This window comes from Rhinichthys klamathensis, unplaced genomic scaffold, assembly GCF_029890125.1.
Source record: "Rhinichthys klamathensis goyatoka isolate OS25496 unplaced genomic scaffold, OSU_Roscu_1.1 h1tg000300l_1, whole genome shotgun sequence".
In the NCBI taxonomy this organism is placed as follows: Eukaryota; Metazoa; Chordata; class Actinopteri; order Cypriniformes; family Leuciscidae; genus Rhinichthys; species Rhinichthys klamathensis.
This window is the reverse complement of record NW_026606819.1, coordinates 355,001-375,000: the sequence shown is the minus strand read 5'-3', so window position 1 is coordinate 375,000 and position 20,000 is coordinate 355,001. Positions and strand designations below refer to the sequence as shown.

The 20,000-nt window shown below is 46.4% G+C and overlaps 1 protein-coding gene and 1 long non-coding RNA gene across 2 annotated transcripts in view; one reads left to right on the top strand and one right to left on the bottom strand.

Moving 5' to 3' along the window:
* The first annotated feature begins 8,084 nt into the window (after positions 1-8,084).
* On the top strand, positions 8,085-8,452 carry LOC130103904 (uncharacterized). The gene is made up of 3 exons (XR_008809410.1): positions 8,085-8,146; positions 8,229-8,270; positions 8,411-8,452. It is a non-coding gene; the product is annotated as an uncharacterized LOC130103904 (long non-coding RNA).
* Positions 8,327-20,000, bottom strand: part of pop1 (POP1 homolog, ribonuclease P/MRP subunit) — a 43,316-nt gene continuing 31,642 nt past the window's right edge. The window contains 3 exon segments of the mRNA XM_056270252.1: positions 8,327-8,983; positions 19,157-19,309; positions 19,395-19,549. Coding sequence (XP_056126227.1) covers positions 8,365-8,983; positions 19,157-19,309; positions 19,395-19,549 — 927 coding nt within the window. The 3' untranslated portion in view covers positions 8,327-8,364.

Sequence of the window (20,000 nt, the reverse complement as noted above, 5' to 3'; positions counted from 1 at the left end):
TGTCTAGGCGCAGGTCCACCATCTGATCTGGATACGGCCCGGATCCGGCTGACTACATCATGCGTTGTGGTCGTGTCTAGGCGCAGGTCCTCCATCTGATCTTGATACGGCCCGGATCCGGCTGACTACATCATGCGTTGTGGTCGTGTCTAGGCGCAGGTCCTCCATCTGATCTGGATGCGGCCCAGATCCGGCTGACTACATCATGCGTTGTGGTCGTGTCTAGGCGCAGGTCCTCCATCATCTGATCTGGATACGGCCCGGATCCGGCTGACTACATCATGTGTTGTAGTCGTGTCTAGGTGCAGGTCCTCCATCTGATCTGGATCCGGCCCGGATCCGGCTGACTACATCATGTGTTGTAGTCGTGTCTAGGTGCAGGTCCTCCATCTGATCTGGATGCGGACCGGATCCGGCTGACTACATCATGCATTGTGGTCGTGTCTAGGCGCAGGTCCTCCATCTGATCTGGATACGGCCCGGATCCGGCTGACTACATCATGTGTTGTGGTCGTGTCTAGGCGCAGGTCCTCCATCATCTGATCTGGATGCGGCCCAGATCCGGCTGACTACATCATGCGTTGTGGTCGTGTCTAGGCGCAGGTCCACCATCTGATCTGGATGCGGCCCAGATCCGGCTGACTACATCATGCGTTGTGGTCGTGTCTAGGCGCAGGTCCTCCATCTGATCTGGATGCGGCCCAGATCCGGCTGACTACATCATGCGTTGTGGTCGTGTCTAGGCGCAGGTCCACCATCTGATCTGGATGCGGACCGGATCCGGCTGACTACATCATGCGTTGTGGTCGTGTCTAGGCGCAGGTCCACCATCTGATCTGGATGCGGCCCAGATCCGGCTGACTACATCATGCGTTGTGGTCGTGTCTAGGCGCAGGTCCACCATCTGATCTGGATGCGGACCGGATCCGGCTGACTACATCATGCGTTGTGGTCGTGTCTAGGCGCAGGTCCACCATCTGATCTGGATACGGCCCGGATCCGGCTGACTACATCATGCGTTGTGGTCGTGTCTAGGCGCAGGTCCTCCATCTGATCTGGATACGGCCCGGATCCGGCTGACTCCATCATGCGTTGTGGTCGTGTCTAGACGCAGGTCCTCCATCTGATCTGGATGCGGCCCAGATCCGGCTGACTACATCATGCGTTGTGGTCGTGTCTAGGCGCAGGTCCTCCATCATCTGATCTGGATACGGCCCGGATCCGGCTGACTACATCATGTGTTGTAGTCGTATCTAGGTGCAGGTCCTCCATCTGATCTGGATGCGGACCGGATCCGGCTGACTACATCATGTGTTGTAGTCGTGTCTAGGCGCAGGTCCTCCATCTGATCTGGATGCGGACCGGATCCGGCTGACTACATCATGTGTTGTAGTCGTGTGTAGGCGCAGGTCCTCCATCTGATCTGGATGCGGACCGGATCCGGCTGACTACATCATGCATTGTGGTCGTGTCTAGGTGCAGGTCCTCCATCATCTGATCTGGATACGGCCCGGATCCGGCTGACTACATCATGCGTTGTGGTCGTGTCTAGGTGCAGGTCCTCCATCATCTGATCTGGATACGGCCCGGATCCGGCTGACTACATCATGCATTGTGGTCGTGTCTAGGTGCAGGTCCTCCATCATCTGATCTGGATACGGCCCGGATCCGGCTGACTACATCATGCATTGTGGTCGTGTCTAGGCGCAGGTCCTCCATCTGATCTGGATCCGGCCCGGATCCGGCTGACTACATCATGTGTTGTAGTCGTGTCTAGGCGCAGGTCCTCCATCAGATCTGGATGCGAACCGGATCCGGCGGACTGCGGTAAATCTCGGATAAACAGAGAGGCTAATATTAGTGTAGACGCCATTCTTCTTATGATGTAACGAGTACATCAGGATTTATAGGAAGTGTTCCCGGTTCTGGCTGACCTAATCTATGCAGCCTAACAATCATTTAACTGATTTTAATAATAGGAATGTATAATTTTCTATGTGTAAGTCATCGTATAATTACCTCTGATGAAGGACCGGTCAGAAAGAGAGCCTACAGAGTGTCACTAGACAAACAACAGTTCATTATCAAAGAAATTCAAGAACTACAAGATCATTCATCATTCGTCCCTCTGTGTCATAATGGGCTTCCCCAGTAGTTCTTGTACCCAAAAAAGATGGAGGTTCATGACCATGTGTGGATTACCGTGGGCTTAATGCAAAGACACACTTAGATGGATATCCCATGCCACAAATTCAGAAGATACTGGAATCATTGCATGGAGCCTCGATTTTCAGTACCGTAGACCCAAAGAGTGGCTACTGGCGAGTTGAGATGGAACCAGAGAGCATTCCCAAAACTGCATTCGTCACTTCTGCTGGGCAATTTGAATTCTTGCGTCTACCTTTTGGTCTCAAAAATGCTCCTGCCTCTTTCCAAAGATTAATGGAGTATGTGCTTAAAGACATTAAAGGAAAATGTTGCTTAGTTTACATTTATGATATTGTGGTATATTCCAAAAATGAGCAGGAGCATTTATGTCAAGTTTTCAGTTGTTTACATCAAGCCGGACTGACTTTGAACCTCAAGAAATCCAACCTTGTAAAGAGATCTATCACTTTCCTGGGTCATGTTGTATCTGGGGAAGGTGTCAAGACAGATCCTGCCAAGGTAGCAGCCATCTGTGATTTTCCGGTACCACAATCACTCAAGCATGTACAAAGATTTTTGGGATTGGCAGGTTGGTATCAGATTTATACCAAATTTTTCAGAGAAAGCCGCACCTCTTCATGCCCTAAAGAAGAAACAATCCACTTGGACATGGACTAAGGAATCTCAAGATGCTTTTGAAAGGATCAAAAATGACTTAACTAAAGCTCCAGTGTTAACTTCTCCATATTTTAACAAGTCTCACAAGGTGTGAACGGCCTGGGGGCTGTTTGGAAACAGGAGACAAATGAAGAGGAACACATCATTGCTTACGCATCCAGACTTCTTTGTGGAGCAGAGCACTCATACTCCGTGTGGGAAAGGGAATGGCTGTGGTGTAGCCATTTGAGGTGATTACAGACCATGCTGCGTTGACTTGGGTTTTCCAACATCCCAAACCTTCATCGAGGCTGACGCTTTGGACACTTCGTCTACAAGGATTCGAGTTCAGCGTCAGGTATAGAAAGGGACAGTGCAACGTAGTACCAGATACCTTGTCATGTAGCCTAGCGACGACTACACCTCATCTGTTAGCCATGGTCAAATCTACCAGCTCTTCTGTAACTACATCTAATTTACAGGTAGACTGGTCTGACATTGCTACCACAGTCTAATGACCCAGAAATTCAGGATTTATGCAACAAGGCTGCCTGTCAACCCAGTCCTTGTCCTTCCAGAGTGTATTATGTCCTTGAGAATGGTTTCCTTTTTCGTAGTGTCCCAGATGGCCAGAAAGGACCGAAGCTCCAGCTTGTCTGCGAGGGGAGTTTCTCAAGCATGCCCATGACAATCCCTTAGGTGGACACCTGGGTCGGCTCAAAACATCACTACGACTGATGGAAATTGCTCACTGGCCAAGCTTAAGAGCTGACGCATGGAAATACTGTAAGGAACGTGAAACTTGTCTAAAGTTTCCATAATTTTCAAAGCTGTCAGGTTATTTGCAATCAACACCAGTGGTGGAACACGGGACATGCTGGGTGTGGATTTGATGGGCCCTTTCCCAAGAGCTGTAAACAAAATAAACATCTTTTAGTTGTATTTGATTACGGTTCAAAGTGGGTGGAGCTTTTCCATCGAGGATGACCAAAGCAACACAAATTGCCCGTATTTTAGTTGAGGAGATTTTTACAAGGTGGGGAACGCCTGTCTGTTTGGTATCGGACCGAGGAGCAGTTATCATCACACTTGTTAAGCCTTGTCTGCAAACAACGGGGAGTTATACAAGTCAAGTCTCCATTTATACAGCGCTTTAACAATACAGATGTTTCTCAGCAGCTTTACAGTGATAACAGGTGATTAAAGTAAGAGATTGTTTAGGCTTTACAGCAGCTCTAGAATAAAGTTATTGTCCAACTAAAGTTAGTTTTGATCGATTCACTTCCGTTGTAAAGATCATTAGTGATTAACTTAGGGGCCGCTAACACGACACCGCTCTACTGAGAACCCTTAATGCGATCCGGCAAGCCCCAAAAACACAAACCCGTGAAAATGCTGACGTGTTCGCACACATGCGAACAAATACATCTTGTATTTTTAATGCAAAACAAAGTCACACAAGTACACAACTGCATGAAATATATCACACTGTGAAAGAGGTTTTTGAATATTTTATTACAAAAATCGTACATATTGTACGTTTAAACAAAAAAAAAAGTCTTCACAACTCAAATATCACTCAAATCCCAGCAGAAAAAAAACACAAATTTATGATTTAAAGAGTTTCTCTCAATAAAAAAAACAAACAATTTCAGCACATGATCTTGGAAGTTCGACATGCATGAAGCTGATGGAGATCACAGAACAGCAGCTCGCGAGGAACAGTCATGTGACGGACCGACGCTCAGGGGTCGAGGCTGATCTGGGTGAAGCGGTACTGCGGGGACGAGGGTGTGTGTGTGTGTGTGTGTGTGTGTGTGTGTGTGCTCAGGTGTCGAGGCTGATCTGGGTGAAGCGGTACTGCGGGGACGAGGTGTGTGTGTGTGTGTGTGTGTGTGTGTGTGTGTGTGCTCAGGTGTCGAGGCTGATCTGGGTGAAGCGGTACTGCGGGGACGAGGGGTGTGTGTGTGTGTGTGTGTGTGTGTGTGTATGCGCTCAGGTGTCGAGGCTGATCTGGGTGAAGCGGTACTGCGGGGACGAGGTGTGTGTGTGTGTGTGTGTGTATGCGCTCAGGTGTCGAGGCTGATCTGGGTGAAGCGGTACTGCAGGGACGAGGTGTGTGTGTGTGTGTGTGTGTATGCGCTCAGGTGTCGAGGCTGATCTGGGTGAAGCGGTACTGCGGGGACGAGGGTGTGTGTGTGTGTGTGTGTATGCGCTCAGGTGTCGAGGCTGATCTGGGCGAAGCGGTACTGCGGGGACGAGGTGTGTGTGTGTGTGTGTGTGTGTGTGTGCTCAGGGGTCGAGGCTGATCTGGGTGAAGCGGTACTGCGGGGACGAGGGTGTGTGTGTGTGTGTGTGTGTGTGCTCAGGTGTCGAGGCTGATCTGGGTGAAGCGGTACTGCGGGGACGAGGGTGTGTGTGTGTGTGTGTGTGTGTATGCGCTCAGGTGTCGAGGCTGATCTGGGCGAAGCGGTACTGCGGGGACGAGGTGTGTGTGTGTGTGTGTGTGTGTGTGTATGCGCTCAGGTGTCGAGGCTGATCTGGGCGAAGCGGTACTGCGGGGACGAGGTGTGTGTGTGTGTGTGTGTGTATGCGCTCAGGTGTCGAGGCTGATCTGGGTGAAGCGGTACTGCAGGGACGAGGGGTGTGTGTGTGTGTGTGTGTGTGTGCTCAGGTGTCGAGGCTGATCTGGGTGAAGCGGTACTGCGGGGACGAGGGTGTGTGTGTGTGTGTGTGTGTGTGTGTGTGTGCTCAGGTGTCGAGGCTGATCTGGGCGAAGCGGTACTGCGGGGACGAGGTGTGTGTGTGTGTGTGTGTGTATGCGCTCAGGTGTCGAGGCTGATCTGGGTGAAGCGGTACTGCGGGGACGAGGGGTGTGTGTGTGTGTGTGTGTGTGTGCTCAGGTGTCGAGGCTGATCTGGGTGAAGCGGTACTGCGGGGACGAGGGTGTGTGTGTGTGTGTGTGTGTGTGTGTGTGTGCTCAGGTGTCGAGGCTGATCTGGGCGAAGCGGTACTGCGGGGACGAGGGTGTGTGTGTGTGTGTGTGTGTGTGTGTGTGTGTGCTCAGGTGTCGAGGCTGATCTGGGTGAAGCGGTACTGCGGGGACGAGGGTGTGTGTGTGTGTGTGTGTGTGTGTGTGTGTGTGCTCAGGTGTCGAGGCTGATCTGGGTGAAGCGGTACTGCGGGGACGAGGGGTGTGTGTGTGTGTGTGTGTGTGTGTGTGTATGCGCTCAGGTGTCGAGGCTGATCTGGGTGAAGCGGTACTGCGGGGACGAGGTGTGTGTGTGTGTGTGTGTGTATGCGCTCAGGTGTCGAGGCTGATCTGGGTGAAGCGGTACTGCAGGGACGAGGTGTGTGTGTGTGTGTGTGTGTATGCGCTCAGGTGTCGAGGCTGATCTGGGTGAAGCGGTACTGCGGGGACGAGGGTGTGTGTGTGTGTGTGTGTATGCGCTCAGGTGTCGAGGCTGATCTGGGCGAAGCGGTACTGCGGGGACGAGGTGTGTGTGTGTGTGTGTGTGTGTGTGTGTGCTCAGGGGTCGAGGCTGATCTGGGTGAAGCGGTACTGCGGGGACGAGGGTGTGTGTGTGTGTGTGTGTGTGTGCTCAGGTGTCGAGGCTGATCTGGGTGAAGCGGTACTGCGGGGACGAGGGTGTGTGTGTGTGTGTGTGTGTGTATGCGCTCAGGTGTCGAGGCTGATCTGGGCGAAGCGGTACTGCGGGGACGAGGTGTGTGTGTGTGTGTGTGTGTGTGTGTATGCGCTCAGGTGTCGAGGCTGATCTGGGCGAAGCGGTACTGCGGGGACGAGGTGTGTGTGTGTGTGTGTGTGTATGCGCTCAGGTGTCGAGGCTGATCTGGGTGAAGCGGTACTGCAGGGACGAGGGGTGTGTGTGTGTGTGTGTGTGTGTGCTCAGGTGTCGAGGCTGATCTGGGTGAAGCGGTACTGCGGGGACGAGGGTGTGTGTGTGTGTGTGTGTGTGTGTGTGTGCTCAGGTGTCGAGGCTGATCTGGGCGAAGCGGTACTGCGGGGACGAGGTGTGTGTGTGTGTGTGTGTGTATGCGCTCAGGTGTCGAGGCTGATCTGGGTGAAGCGGTACTGCGGGGACGAGGGTGTGTGTGTGTGTGTGTGTGTGTGCTCAGGTGTCGAGGCTGATCTGGGTGAAGCGGTACTGCGGGGACGAGGGTGTGTGTGTGTGTGTGTGTATGCGCTCAGGTGTCGAGGCTGATCTGGGCGAAGCGGTACTGCGGGGACGAGGTGTGTGTGTGTGTGTGTGTGTGTGTGTGTATGCGCTCAGGTGTCGAGGCTGATCTGGGTGAAGCGGTACTGCAGGGACGAGGGGTGTGTGTGTGTGTGTGTGTGTGTGTGCTCAGGTGTCGAGGCTGATCTGGGTGAAGCGGTACTGCGGGGACGAGGGTGTGTGTGTGTGTGTGTGTATGCGCTCAGGTGTCGAGGCTGATCTGGGCGAAGCGGTACTGCGGGGACGAGGTGTGTGTGTGTGTGTGTGTGTGTGTGTGTATGCGCTCAGGTGTCGAGGCTGATCTGGGCGAAGCGGTACTGCGGGGACGAGGTGTGTGTGTGTGTGTGTGTGTGTGTGTGTGTGTGTGTGTGTGTGTGTGCTCAGGTGTCGAGGCTGATCTGGGTGAAGCGGTACTGCGGGGACGAGGGTGTGTGTGTGTGTGTGTGTATGCGCTCAGGTGTCGAGGCTGATCTGGGCGAAGCGGTACTGCGGGGACGAGGTGTGTGTGTGTGTGTGTGTGTGTATGCGCTCAGGTGTCGAGGCTGATCTGGGTGAAGCGGTACTGCGGGGACGAGGGTGTGTGTGTGTGTGTGTGTGTGTGTGTATGCGCTCAGGTGTCGAGGCTGATCTGGGCGAAGCGGTACTGCGGGGACGAGGTGTGTGTGTGTGTGTGTGTGTGTGTGTGCTCAGGTTTAGAGGCTGATCTGGGCGAAGCGGTACTGCGGGGACGAGGTGTGTGTGTGTGTGTGTGTGTGTGTGTGTGTGTGCTCAGGTGTCGAGGCTGATCTGGGCGAAGCGGTACTGCAGGACCGATGCGTGTGTGTGTGTTTGTGTGTGTGTGTGTGTGTGTGTGCGCTCAGGTGTCGAGGCTGATCTGGGCGAAGCGGTACTGCAGGGACGAGGGGTGTGTGTGTGTGTGTGTGTGTGTGTGTGTGTGTGTGTGTGTGTGTGTGTGTGCTCAGGTGTCGAGGCTGATCTGGGCGAAGCGGTACTGCAGGGACGAGGTGTGTGTGTGTGTGTGTGTGCTCAGGTGTCGAGGCTGATCTGGGCGAAGCGGTACTGCAGGGACGAGGTGTGTGTGTGTGTGTGTGTGTGTGTGTGCTCAGGTGTCGAGGCTAATCTGGGCGAAGCGGTACTGCAGAGACGAGGGGTGTGTGTGTGTGTGTGTGTGTGTGTGTGCGTGCTCAGGTGTCGAGGCTGATCTGGGCGAAGCGGTACTGCAGGGACGAGGTGTGTGTGTGTGTGTGTGCGCTCAGGTGTCGAGGCTGATCTCGGCGAAGCGGTACTGCAGAGACGAGGGGTGTGTGTGTGTGTGTGTGCGTGCTCAGGTGTCGAGGCTAATCTGGGCGAAGCGGTACTGCAGGGACGAGGGGTTGCGCAGGAGCACGAGTCCGCGCTGGTCCTGTGGCTGCGTGAGGAGTGTGTGTGTGAGGCCGGTCAGGCTAATGAAGGCCAGAGCCTCTCCACAGCCAGAGGTCAGAGAGAAGTCGCCCTGCGTGACCCATCCCAGAACCGTCCGGCTGCAGTGGGACACGACCCGGGGAAGAGGAGGAGGACACACACCCCGCAGGACACGCTCCGGATCCGCAGGCTCACTCCGGGCCCTCAGGGGATCTGTGTGTCGGGGCTCCTGCGGGCCGCTGCTCTGTCCATCTGTACGCAGCAGCTGGAGGTCAGAGGTCGTGGGCACACACACCATGGCGTGCAGCGCCGGCTGGCCTTTACTCAGAAGACGCAGACGCACCCAGAGGAGAGACCGCCTGCACTCCTGCTGTAGAGCTGAGGCCGCCGCAGGGGTCAGCGGGGGGTCAGGGGTCACGCCCCGGCGGGTCAGCGGGGGGTCAGGGGTCACGCGCAGCCGGGTCAGAGGGGGGTCAGGGGTCACGCGCAGACGCAGTCGACGCCGGATCCATCCAGACAGCAGCCGCAGCTCCTTCAGACTCCTGCAACACACAATCAGATAAAATGTGATTAGCAGATTAACTGCTAAATTTAACCATCATAGAGTCAAAGTTTATAGTTTGGACGCGTTTTGTCTGGCCAATTTACACATTCAAACAATTTTAAACGTGGGAGAAGAGAAAAGAGAGAGAGAGAGAGGCGTGTTTCAGAGAGCGCTCAAACACCAAATTGATTCCTCTGCATTTCCTTTCCCTTGAATGGAGGTGATACCAATCTTTCACATGACTTTTGCATTTGAAAGTCACATGTCTAACATCTGTAAAACCAAATTTTTCCATCTTAAAAATATATCTAAATTACGCCATATGCTCTCATTGACGAATGTGGAACAGTTAGTTCATGCGTTCATGAGCTCAAGGCTAGATTACTGTAATGCTCTACTGGGTGGTTGGCCTGCACGCTTAACCCTCTGGGGTCTGAGGTGTTTTCGGGGTCCTTGAGATGTTTTGGCATGCTCTGACATTTGTGCTTTTTTCAGTTGCTTATAAACATATTAATGGCACAGGTGAAATTAAACTCTGTATAGCACACACAGGGCTACCATAATGTGTGAGCAACATGTATGTACATGTTTGTATTTTTGAGAGAATATTGTTTATGCGTGGTTATTGAAAAAACTAAAAAATAAAGTTTCTAATATAAGGCCACAAATAATATGCTAAATATCTGTCCACAAGACTTTTGACTAGTGGATGTTGTCGCCTAGAGTTTTTGCTTCAAATTGATCTGAAAAGCATTCTACCTAATCATTCTCATAAAACAATAGATTGTTTTAAATTGTGAAAAACATTTTTTTGTTTGCAAAGGCAATATGCGGATGGGCGGAACGGCCCAACCCCCTCATGAATAATTAGGCAGTTCTCACCTGAGCAGACTGCATACTAATGAGCCTTTCATTCAGGGGTGTCACACAAGAAAGAATGCAAGGACAATATATATATAAATAAATAAATATTTATATACACGCACACAAACACACACACACACACACATATATATATATATATATATATATATATACAAACAATCAAAATATAAATGAAAGCCAAAAGCACATTTTTAGTCACACCTTTTAGCCATCCACACATAAAAATAAACCAGTCGCATTTCAAAGTCGTACGCGAAATGACCGCCAGGTGGCGCAAAGGGACATTTTGCAAAACGTAAGTGGGGCTAATGTCTATTAACAGTAGCCTAAGGATGAAATACTACAAGTTAGGGTAATTTCCAAATAAGCCTACAACAAATTGTTGGTCATACAGATAAGATATAATCTTTTAAAACTGTAAAAGGCTAAAGTAGGCCTACACTCACAGGCTAAAGACAAAACGTTTTCTCGCTCATGTGAGAAACAAACGTTTGGGCATTTCTCAGTGAGAAAATGCATAGCCGAGCGGTAGAACTTACGGTTCGATCATCAAGATGACATGGGTTCAAATCCCGCACAAACATGGTCTGCTGTAAATTTTATATTTGTTATTGCAGAGAGATTTGTCTAGCTCTAAAACTCTGTTACGACTTTGCATCTGTATAATAATAGGCTACCAATAGTAATATATATATGGCTATATATATATTTTTTTTAATATAAAAAACCCCCCGATTTCTCACGCTGAAGTGTCAACCCGGTCGGTCAAATTCCTGAAAGATATAGTTTATCTACAGATCTACCTGTTGAGCCACTCGTGATCGACTAGTTATTATACCGCAAATTAGTTCAAATATCCCGTAATCTATCTAGAGCGAGCGTGCATGCGAGACAGATATTGTGCTCCAAACCGTGCGCGCGCATGGCAGAGAGGTCTGTTCCAACCTAGAGTTTTTAAAAACATGGTTTTAAGTAAAGTGTGATTTGCCAGGGGGGACTGGGATTTCCTTCTGGTCTAAACATCCCTGCTTCTGCTGAATTATTTTAATCCCCACACCCCTCCCTCCACAGCTAATCAATGATATAGGCTACTTCACCAATATCAAATATATAAAATAGAGATATTCAACAGGCACGTTTAAACGACAAACAATAAAATCAAAACCAGCGTTTCAGTTGTTCATTAGTTCCAGTGGCCTTAATGCATGCACGGCTTTTCAAAATTTCACAAAGCGTGTTGATGAGATTATTTTGAATGAAATATTGAAGTTTATAATTAAGTGTTCTGGCACACCACGCCGAGTGGCCCTATGCATTTTTCTAAAGTCGGGTTTTATTCTGGCATGGTGAGTTAGTGTTCGACAAACGCGGCGGCGCGTTCATTTAGATTAATTTATTTTTCTCATTATTACAGCTAAAATAACTTAATAGGCGACTCCGTATTTTTTGGTCATACAGATAAGAGTAGAGTAGCTTACATCGTTCAAAACTGTAAACTTGTATTCATATAGGCTAACGACAATCTGTCGTCTCGGTCTCCGGGAACTGCGCGTCACAAAAATGAACCGAAAGCCACTTCAGCTCAGTCACTATAAGAAATCGGCTATGTCTAAAGCCTTTAAATGTCTAAATATTTAGGCTAATAAATATTATCTGATTATGTAGGCTAATCCATATGAAAACGAGAGGTACAGAGGATCTACTCAAACGTAAGCGCTTCCCAATGAGAAAATGACAAGACAAGGGTGAAAATCTCGCTCTAATTAAATGTAGGCTAAATCGCCCTGAATTAAAATGTAAAAACAGATCAAATAATGTATTTGTTGAAATGTTGCGATATTGTTTCATTTAAGTTCATAATTATTCTATAAATGTTATTTAATTTAGCAGCATTACCACGAAGCACCGTGTTTCGATATTTATTTGAATAATACAAAATAAAATTAAAACTTAATTCACAAATTGCATGCCTGGTTGTAAGGATCCAAAGATCCCTGTAGACTTTATTGAGTTGAACATTTTGTTCATGACAACAAATTAACAAGCGTTTTTTTCAGATTATATTTAGTTTTGCTTGGAAAAAGCTGGCCCAAACCAGTTTTATTTCATCAATTATTGAAATAATGAAATATTTAGTAATAAACTTTTATGACAGAAATATCACTAGGCTACATGTAACTTAAATAATTTAATTCCTTCATTATCAACACTGTCTAGAATAGCGATTTAAGTGTGAATTGCGACTTCTCTTTGTGTTAAGTCAGCCTCAGACTCCGATAGCCTGTGGGGGGGTTGGAGGGACAGTCGCTGGACAAAGGTGTTAATGTTCCTCTTTCATATGGAGAGTGTCGGATAGCCAGCCTGATGAGCAGGCAAAATTATTGTAAGGATAAAAGAGATCCAGCGCGAGAGAGGCAAAGAAAAACGCATGTTTTTAATTTAATTATGTTTCTTTGGACAATTTTCGTTTTGTACTGTTTTAATTGTTTAATTTAGCTGTAATTTCTTTGGCAATACAAATTTAAAATGTCGCAAGAATAAGATTAGCCTAGTGTTTCTTATTTTGCATCGCAAAAGAAATAAACTCTAAACCCGATGCAACCCTGTTTTAAATTAAAAAAACTGTCCCGACACTATTTAAACCTTGAAATGTTCGAACTTGGTTTCAAACTTAAGTAATTTTAGTGTTCTTTTACATTACACAATAATTTAGCAGACTAAAGACGAGCTTCTTCATTTTCATTTTCTGATGCAATCGGCTGACAATCTTCCTTCATCAGTTTTTGTCGTTTGTGCAGCGGCTGCGGTTCTACAGGAATGTAGCAAATTTATGTTGTAATGATAATTAAACAAAACTCTTGACTTTAAATAAGTAAACAGATATAAACAGTTACCTATTTAAGCATCAATGTGGGAAAATATAAACGCTGTAGGACAACATCGGTTAACAACATGTAGGCCTATGCACATTGAGATTCGATCTCGGGTGGATTGAAGCTCCTCGAAGCTCGTGTTGTTGCGTTGATCACTGAGCTACCTTCTGTACGCTGTTAAAGTTGTAAAGCCTCATTGATGTAGCCTAAATGTTTTTATTGCAATGTTTTATGTTGAAATGTTTTCATTATTTATTCAATTACATTTCAGTAGCCTAATTTCAGTATTGTGATTATGAATTATTTTAACTACGTTTCACTTGTTGAATTCATCTGCTACCAGCTTTCAATCGCTCTGAATCAGCGCGGTGCGGCAGCAGATTACGCATTAGAGAGAATAAACCGGAATAAACGAACACTTTTCAGAGTCTATGATTGTAGCGCCTCTTAGCGGTAAAAGGCAGCAAATACACCACACATTTTACCGCCGCGGTGGAACAGCTGATGTGGGCATTGTCATGGCTTGCCTCGACATTTGCGTTTGAATAGCGCGCGTCCTCCGTGGGCGTGTCAGATTAACGCGTAATGAAGTGTAATGAGCTGGGAAAAAAATACTGACAGCACTCTCTTTTCATACAGATTGCATAAACTGAGAATATTTGTTTTTTATATAAATTACTTCATTTAAAAGAAGAGAATTCAAGCTTCATAAAGAAAAATCTCTCCTGCCTGTGTGACAAGTAATCGCGGAGTAACAGTTAATCTTAGGACGCGTTTCAGAATGGACTTCACTGACAGAGAGAACGCAGAACGCGCATCATGTTTGTTTTTCTTTATTTGGTGAAAAGCACAACACTTTGTTTTTATTGTGAGTATCCACAAAAAAAATAGAAACTTAACAGGATCTAATGATGTATCACACTTATATGTAAGATCAAAATCAACCGAGTATTTTGAGTCTCTTTTGCACTGATAAGAAAAAAAGCGAGACAATCGCGCCGGCGCGATAGCCGACCCCAGAGGGTTAATAAACAAACTCCAGCTGGTCCAAAACGCCGCAGCTCGAGTTCTTACCAGAATCAGGAAGTATGACCATATTAGCCCGGTTCTGTCAACACTGCATTGGCTGCCTATTAAACATCGTATACATTTTAAAATATTGCTGATTACTTACAAAGCACTAAATGGTTTAGCTCCCAGTATTTGAGCGAGCTCTTAACGCATTATAGTCCTTCACGTCTATTGCGATCTCTAAACTCCGGCCAGTTGATAATACCTAGAATATCTAAATCGACTGCAGGCGGGAGATCCTTTTCCTATTTAGCACCAAAACTCTGAAACAGTCTTCCTACCATTGTCCGGGAAGCAGACACACTCTGTCAGTTCAAAGCTAGACTAAAAACACATCTCTTTGACCTAGCATACACATAACACACTATAGACTTCTATAATTCAATGTTAGGCTGCATAGATTAGGTCAGCCGGAACCGGGAACACTTCCCTTAAATCCTGATGTACTCGTTACATCATAAGAAGAATGGCGTCTACGCTAATATTAGTCTCTCTGTTTATCCGAGATTTACTGCAGCCTGCCGGATCCAGGCCGTATCCAGATCTGATGAAGGAACTGCGCCTGGACACACTCTCTCTCTCACACACACACACACACACACATTCCAGATCTGATGAAGGACCAGCGTCTGGACCAAGCGGCAACATTCTAATCTGAAAAATGAAGCCTACCCGGAAATGCAAAAAACTGCAATACATGGAAAATCCGCTAGAGGGAGGTCCCAAAAGGGAGAAAATGTCCATAGACCCCATGTTAAAATGTCCATTTTCACAACAAAAATTCATGTTTTTACAGGTTGGTCCCATGGACTTTTATTGTATTTTTCGATAGGTTCCGAGTGCCTGACAACTGTGAGGGGGGTGAATTTTTTTCTAACTCGTTAGTTTAGATCGTATTTAGATATAAAATGTATGACAAATAAGGGCGTGGTTAACTTTGATTGACAGCTGATAACGGGCTGCGTCGAGTGGAATTCCTGAAATCTGACGTCTCGGCCATGATCTGACACAACACATCATACCACCTCTGTATCCTTTCTGAACATTTGTATTGAAATATCGTACATAACATGGGTTGCTCTGCTATAAACTGCACTAACCGACACTGTAGGAGTAACGTTACTTCGCTCCATTTTTTCCGGTAAGTGACATTCCACTACTATTTCACGTAGTTAGCACTATTTAGCATCAGTGTTTGTGGGCAGTGGCACTGCAACTAGGGATGCACGATATTGGATTTTGGCCGATATTCGATATGCCAATATTTTCAAACTAATTTTGCCCGATGCCGATATATTTGTATATTTTTTAAGTGCAAAAAAAGCTTATTAAAGTTCTCAGTCAAGAGCAGTGAGTGATTTCCTCTGTGTTTTGTTGTTTTATTAACATTAAAGGGATAGTTCTCCCAAAAATTTAAATTGTCATCATTTACAAGTTTCTTTCTTCTGTTGAAAATAAAAGTTATTTGCAAGAATGTGGCTAACCAAACAGTTGCTGTACTCCAGTGACTTCCATAGTGTATTTAAGCACAAGAAAGAAATCAATACAGGTTTGGAACAACATTAGAGGAGGTGCAGTATCTCTTTAAGGACAAGCGGCAGCACATTATTACTGTCTCTTTAAGAACTGCACGCGACGCGTCTAATATACACGCATTTGACAAGCAGATTTTCTCTGTTTGCTTTCACTTTAGACATAACCAACTTTGTTTATGTAAACCTTGTGTGTATTTGACAGTATCAGCGCAATAAGACTCGAAAGATTAGTCCAGTATGCCGGCGCTGTGACGGCTTTAGTTCCTGTGAGCGTCGGGTGTACGCGCTCAGTAAAGCGGATGTTAGAACAGCGCATCAGCACGCGAATGACATGTTTACCTAGCAAGACTTTGATGCGCATGCAAATAATGAACTTTTGTGAATTGCGGTGTCCCGTGAGTGTAACTATCTCTGCGTTTACATGTGATGTGATGTGAATGTACGTCGCGTTGTACAGTATGTTGAGAGGAAGGCGCCAGAATTGAACTGATAGAATGCACGATACTATGATTTTTCTTCAAAAGCAGATCGTGGGGACATTTTAATCGTCCACGGTCAAAAACCGCGTGAGACGCACGGCACACCCCTAGTTGGAAGTTTAAGTTGCTGGCGCTCATGCTTCGGTCACGGTCGTCACGTGCGCACAGGAAACACGCCACCCTATCGGCAAGGCTCATCGGCAGAAATATTCATATTGGCCGATGCAGATGATGGTCATTTTAAGCTTTTATCGGCCGATACCGATGTTGTCCCGATATCATCGTGCATCCCTAACTGCAACAGTTAGCATTAAATCGCCTCAGATAAGTTAGCGTCCGAGGTAGGGACAGGTGGGGTTTTGGGGGGGCTAATACAATCCTAAATCATAAATCAGATGTACCTATGTACAATAATATACCGATGTCCAGCAATCGATTTAAATAGTACATTGTGTTTAATTTGTCGTTTAATGAGATCTAATATGTTGTTGTCGGCATATTAGATATATGACGTTTGAAATACTGTAAATGTGTCTGCCAGATGAATAAATGTAACATAAGAATAGCCTGATATGTCCCACATCGGAGTGTTCTTCAGCAGCTCTGCAGTGGCCATAGACTGTGAAGAGTAGCCTAGTCTGCCAGTCGATCCTGTAGCGGTACAGATAGCTGAGGCTGAAGAGGCGTGTCCACCGGCCGGCTCAGTCTCACACAAAGCCCGCCCTTTTACCCATATATGGATTGGCCAGAAGGTGGGCGGGGTTAGGATTTCCCAAGATTTTCAAAAGATGGCGCCGCCCATACCCCCCATAACCGGCCTCAAAACCGTTCTTCAGAAAGTCTATGGGTGACGTCACAGACGCTTTGTCCATTTTTTTTTACAGTCTATGGTCTGGACGCGACGACACCGCAGGCCTGAAGTGTCTCTCCCTGTGAAGGCCTCCTCCGTCTCCTCTGTACAGATAATCGCTGTCGGGATAATGCCGGTTCGCCGAAGCGATAAAAATTCTGTATTATAGATTGTAAGGCCAGACAAGTCGTTTGTTGAGGGTTGTGTTTTAGGTAAGGACTGCACGCCTGCGCACACATATTCAAACACACACCTGTGGACTGGCTCTTAATGCGCGTGTGCTCGCCATAAGCGTTCTCGCAGGTTTGCGTTTAAAGTTTGCATAGAGAGAACTTAAAGAGTTTTCTGTTAGAGCGGTGTCGTGTTAGCGGCCCCTAAGTTAATCACTAATGATCTTTACAACGGAAGTGAATCAATCAAAACTAACTTTAGCTGGACAATAACTTTATTCTAGAGCTGCAGTAAAGCCTAAACACTCTGTTACTGTAATCTCCTGTTATCACTGTAAAGCTGCTTTAGAACAATCTACATTGTTAAAAGCGCTGAGATCACACACACACACACACACACCTGAAGGGGTTTATTCTGAGATCACACACACACACACACACACACACACACACACACACACACACACACACACACACACACACACACACACCTGAAGGGGTTTATTCTGCGATAACAGCCGTCTGGATGTTCATTATCCCGTTATTACACGGACACTTGCCACATCAGTAAATCACTAGACACGAAATATTGATCTGAGTCGAAATATTTTATCAGCTCTTTAAACACACAGCTTCTCGGAGAGAGCAGTTTCAGCGGCGAGGTCAAACTAGACGGACATTAAAGAGATACGGTATACAGTCATAACTCTTATTACTCAGCATACGCCACATAAGCCTTAGGGGTTAAACTAAGGGTGCTCCGATTGATCGGTCGCCGATCATAATCGTCCGATAATTGCTTTGGGATGTGTGATCGGCGGTCTCTATAAAGGCCGATCCAGAAAAGCCGATCAGATGACGCAAAACTCGCGAGACCATTTTTTTACGCCCTGGTAAAAATGGCTTCACCGGTCTGGCAATTCTACAACAGGGCTCTCAAGTGTCAACCATTGAGCGTGACAGTCACTCATTTCGGTCTTTTGTCACGCTCTCCTGCCACACATTGTATTTCTCACGCTGAAAAACTATTTGTAATATATTTAATATGCCGCAGCGGCCAAAACTCTCAGTAGTGCGCTCTCACTGTGGAACCGGCATGCATCAAGCGCGTTTCCTCTGGTGTTGTTCGTCGAGCTACACAATAGCCAATCAGAAAATAGCACTATTGTATCTGGGTAAGATTTAACGCAACAACCAATGACAAAAATGTATCCAACCCACACCCCCCCTCCCCGTGCGTCCGTCAAATCACTCGTACATATTTTTTTCTCTCATCAAAACTGAATATGTTCATCAGCGGTTACAGTTATATCAAGCAAGGATACTTTAGTGTTTTATTTTGTGATTACACCGGAATGAATAGAGTCCGCAAGGGCGATAGATTGAAGCGCGCGTCCGAGTGAAGCCTGCGCGAGACACAGAGCACTGTATCCATGACACTGATCGCCGCGGCAACGAGCGCGCAGCTTGAGTTCAAAAACACATAGCGCTACATTTCTTGTTTAATAGCGAACTAAATGAATGATCTGCTAGTTAACTGAAGATGTTTTATTTATTTATATTAGGTACATGGTGGGACAGACTTCACTGGATCTAAAAAAAAATCAATCTAACCATAGATGTGACCAGTAGGCTAGTGGTGGCTTTCTTAATCTGTTTAAAATAATTTTGCAAGGGTTCTTCACACACACAAACACACACACACACACACACAAAAGGTTTCTCTTCCTCTCTAAATGCCCACAAAATCTGACTAAGCATCCCAGAAAAAAGCAAAGTTATAGATACAGATATGGAAGTTGTTAGTTTTTTTTGTTTTGTTTTTTGTTGCTGTGCACTTTACTGCCTGTGGTCCTTTAAGTGTATTAGAAAAACTGATGGCTGACTGACTCAAAACATTATTTTGGCTATAGCCTTTTTTGTTGCTGTTTTTAGTTTAAAGTAGTCTAAAGCTAAATTTAAAGACTCAGATGTTCTGTCTTTTATTAATTTTATTTTATATTCCACCGGAAAGTTGTATGTCAAGCCCTAAGCTGCTCCCAATAACCAAGCTGCTATGTTAATACATGTTGCTTGCAAATAAATACACAGGTGTCAATTCATTATGCATTGTCTTCTCTAAATGTAATACTTAATGTACATTGTTGTTAAATATAGTTTAATAAGTAATGCTACATGATAAAAAGAAGTCTTCAAATAGACCCTGTAATCGGTGATCGGTATCGGGTGATACAGCTTCCAGTAATCGGCGATCGGCGATCGGCCCCAAAAATCCTGATCGGAGCACCCCTAGGTTAAACTGACTGACCTCAGAACAGTGAACGGTGTTTCGTCTCTGCTGGCCGTGTCTTCGCTCAGACTCACTAGCTCCTCCCACTCCTCCGTCAGCTGTTGCCAGGGGCAACGGAACGGTGCCAAGCAGCCATGTTTGATGTAGTTGGTGCGTTTAGATGGAGGACGTCTGAAAGCAGCCAAAAGTGGTTCTCTGTTGTATCATGGACACACAAAAAACACAAAACAACATTTCTCAACATCTCCCATCTCACCTCTTGAACTTTTCCAGAAGCTCCAGCTCCTGCTCGGCTTGGAAGCGCACTCCTGCAGGGCAGTCTGGGTAATCGTGAGGGAAGTGAGGCTGACCCTTGAACTGGGAGTGTTTGACACTCATGTGGAGGCCGCCGACTCGAACGCCACGATACACCTGAAAACAACACACTTCTGTCTTAGACAAAAAAAATGCTGTTTAACAAAAAAGGCCAAGGTTCACAAAAACTGTATTGTTGATTAAAATGCTAAATTTGATAAAACATTGTGTGTGTAAATGAATAGGATGGACTTGGTGCTGAAACCCAAAGCAGGACAACAGAGACACCAGAGTAACAATATTCATGATTCTGAAGCTGAAAATAACGGATTATTTTAGATGAATATGCTTGAACTGTCACTGACTAGATATATAGAGAGATATATGTAAAATAATGTCGGCCACTGTTACTGGTAACATCAGATCTGCATTATTATACATTATATTCAACATTATATAGTAGTTTAATGTAGTCTGGTTAGCGCAGCAGGATCAGACGCCTGTAAAGAGCGGCTCCTTCAGTCTGATCTCTTATAAAACACTTCCCTTTGTTTTCATATTTCAAACA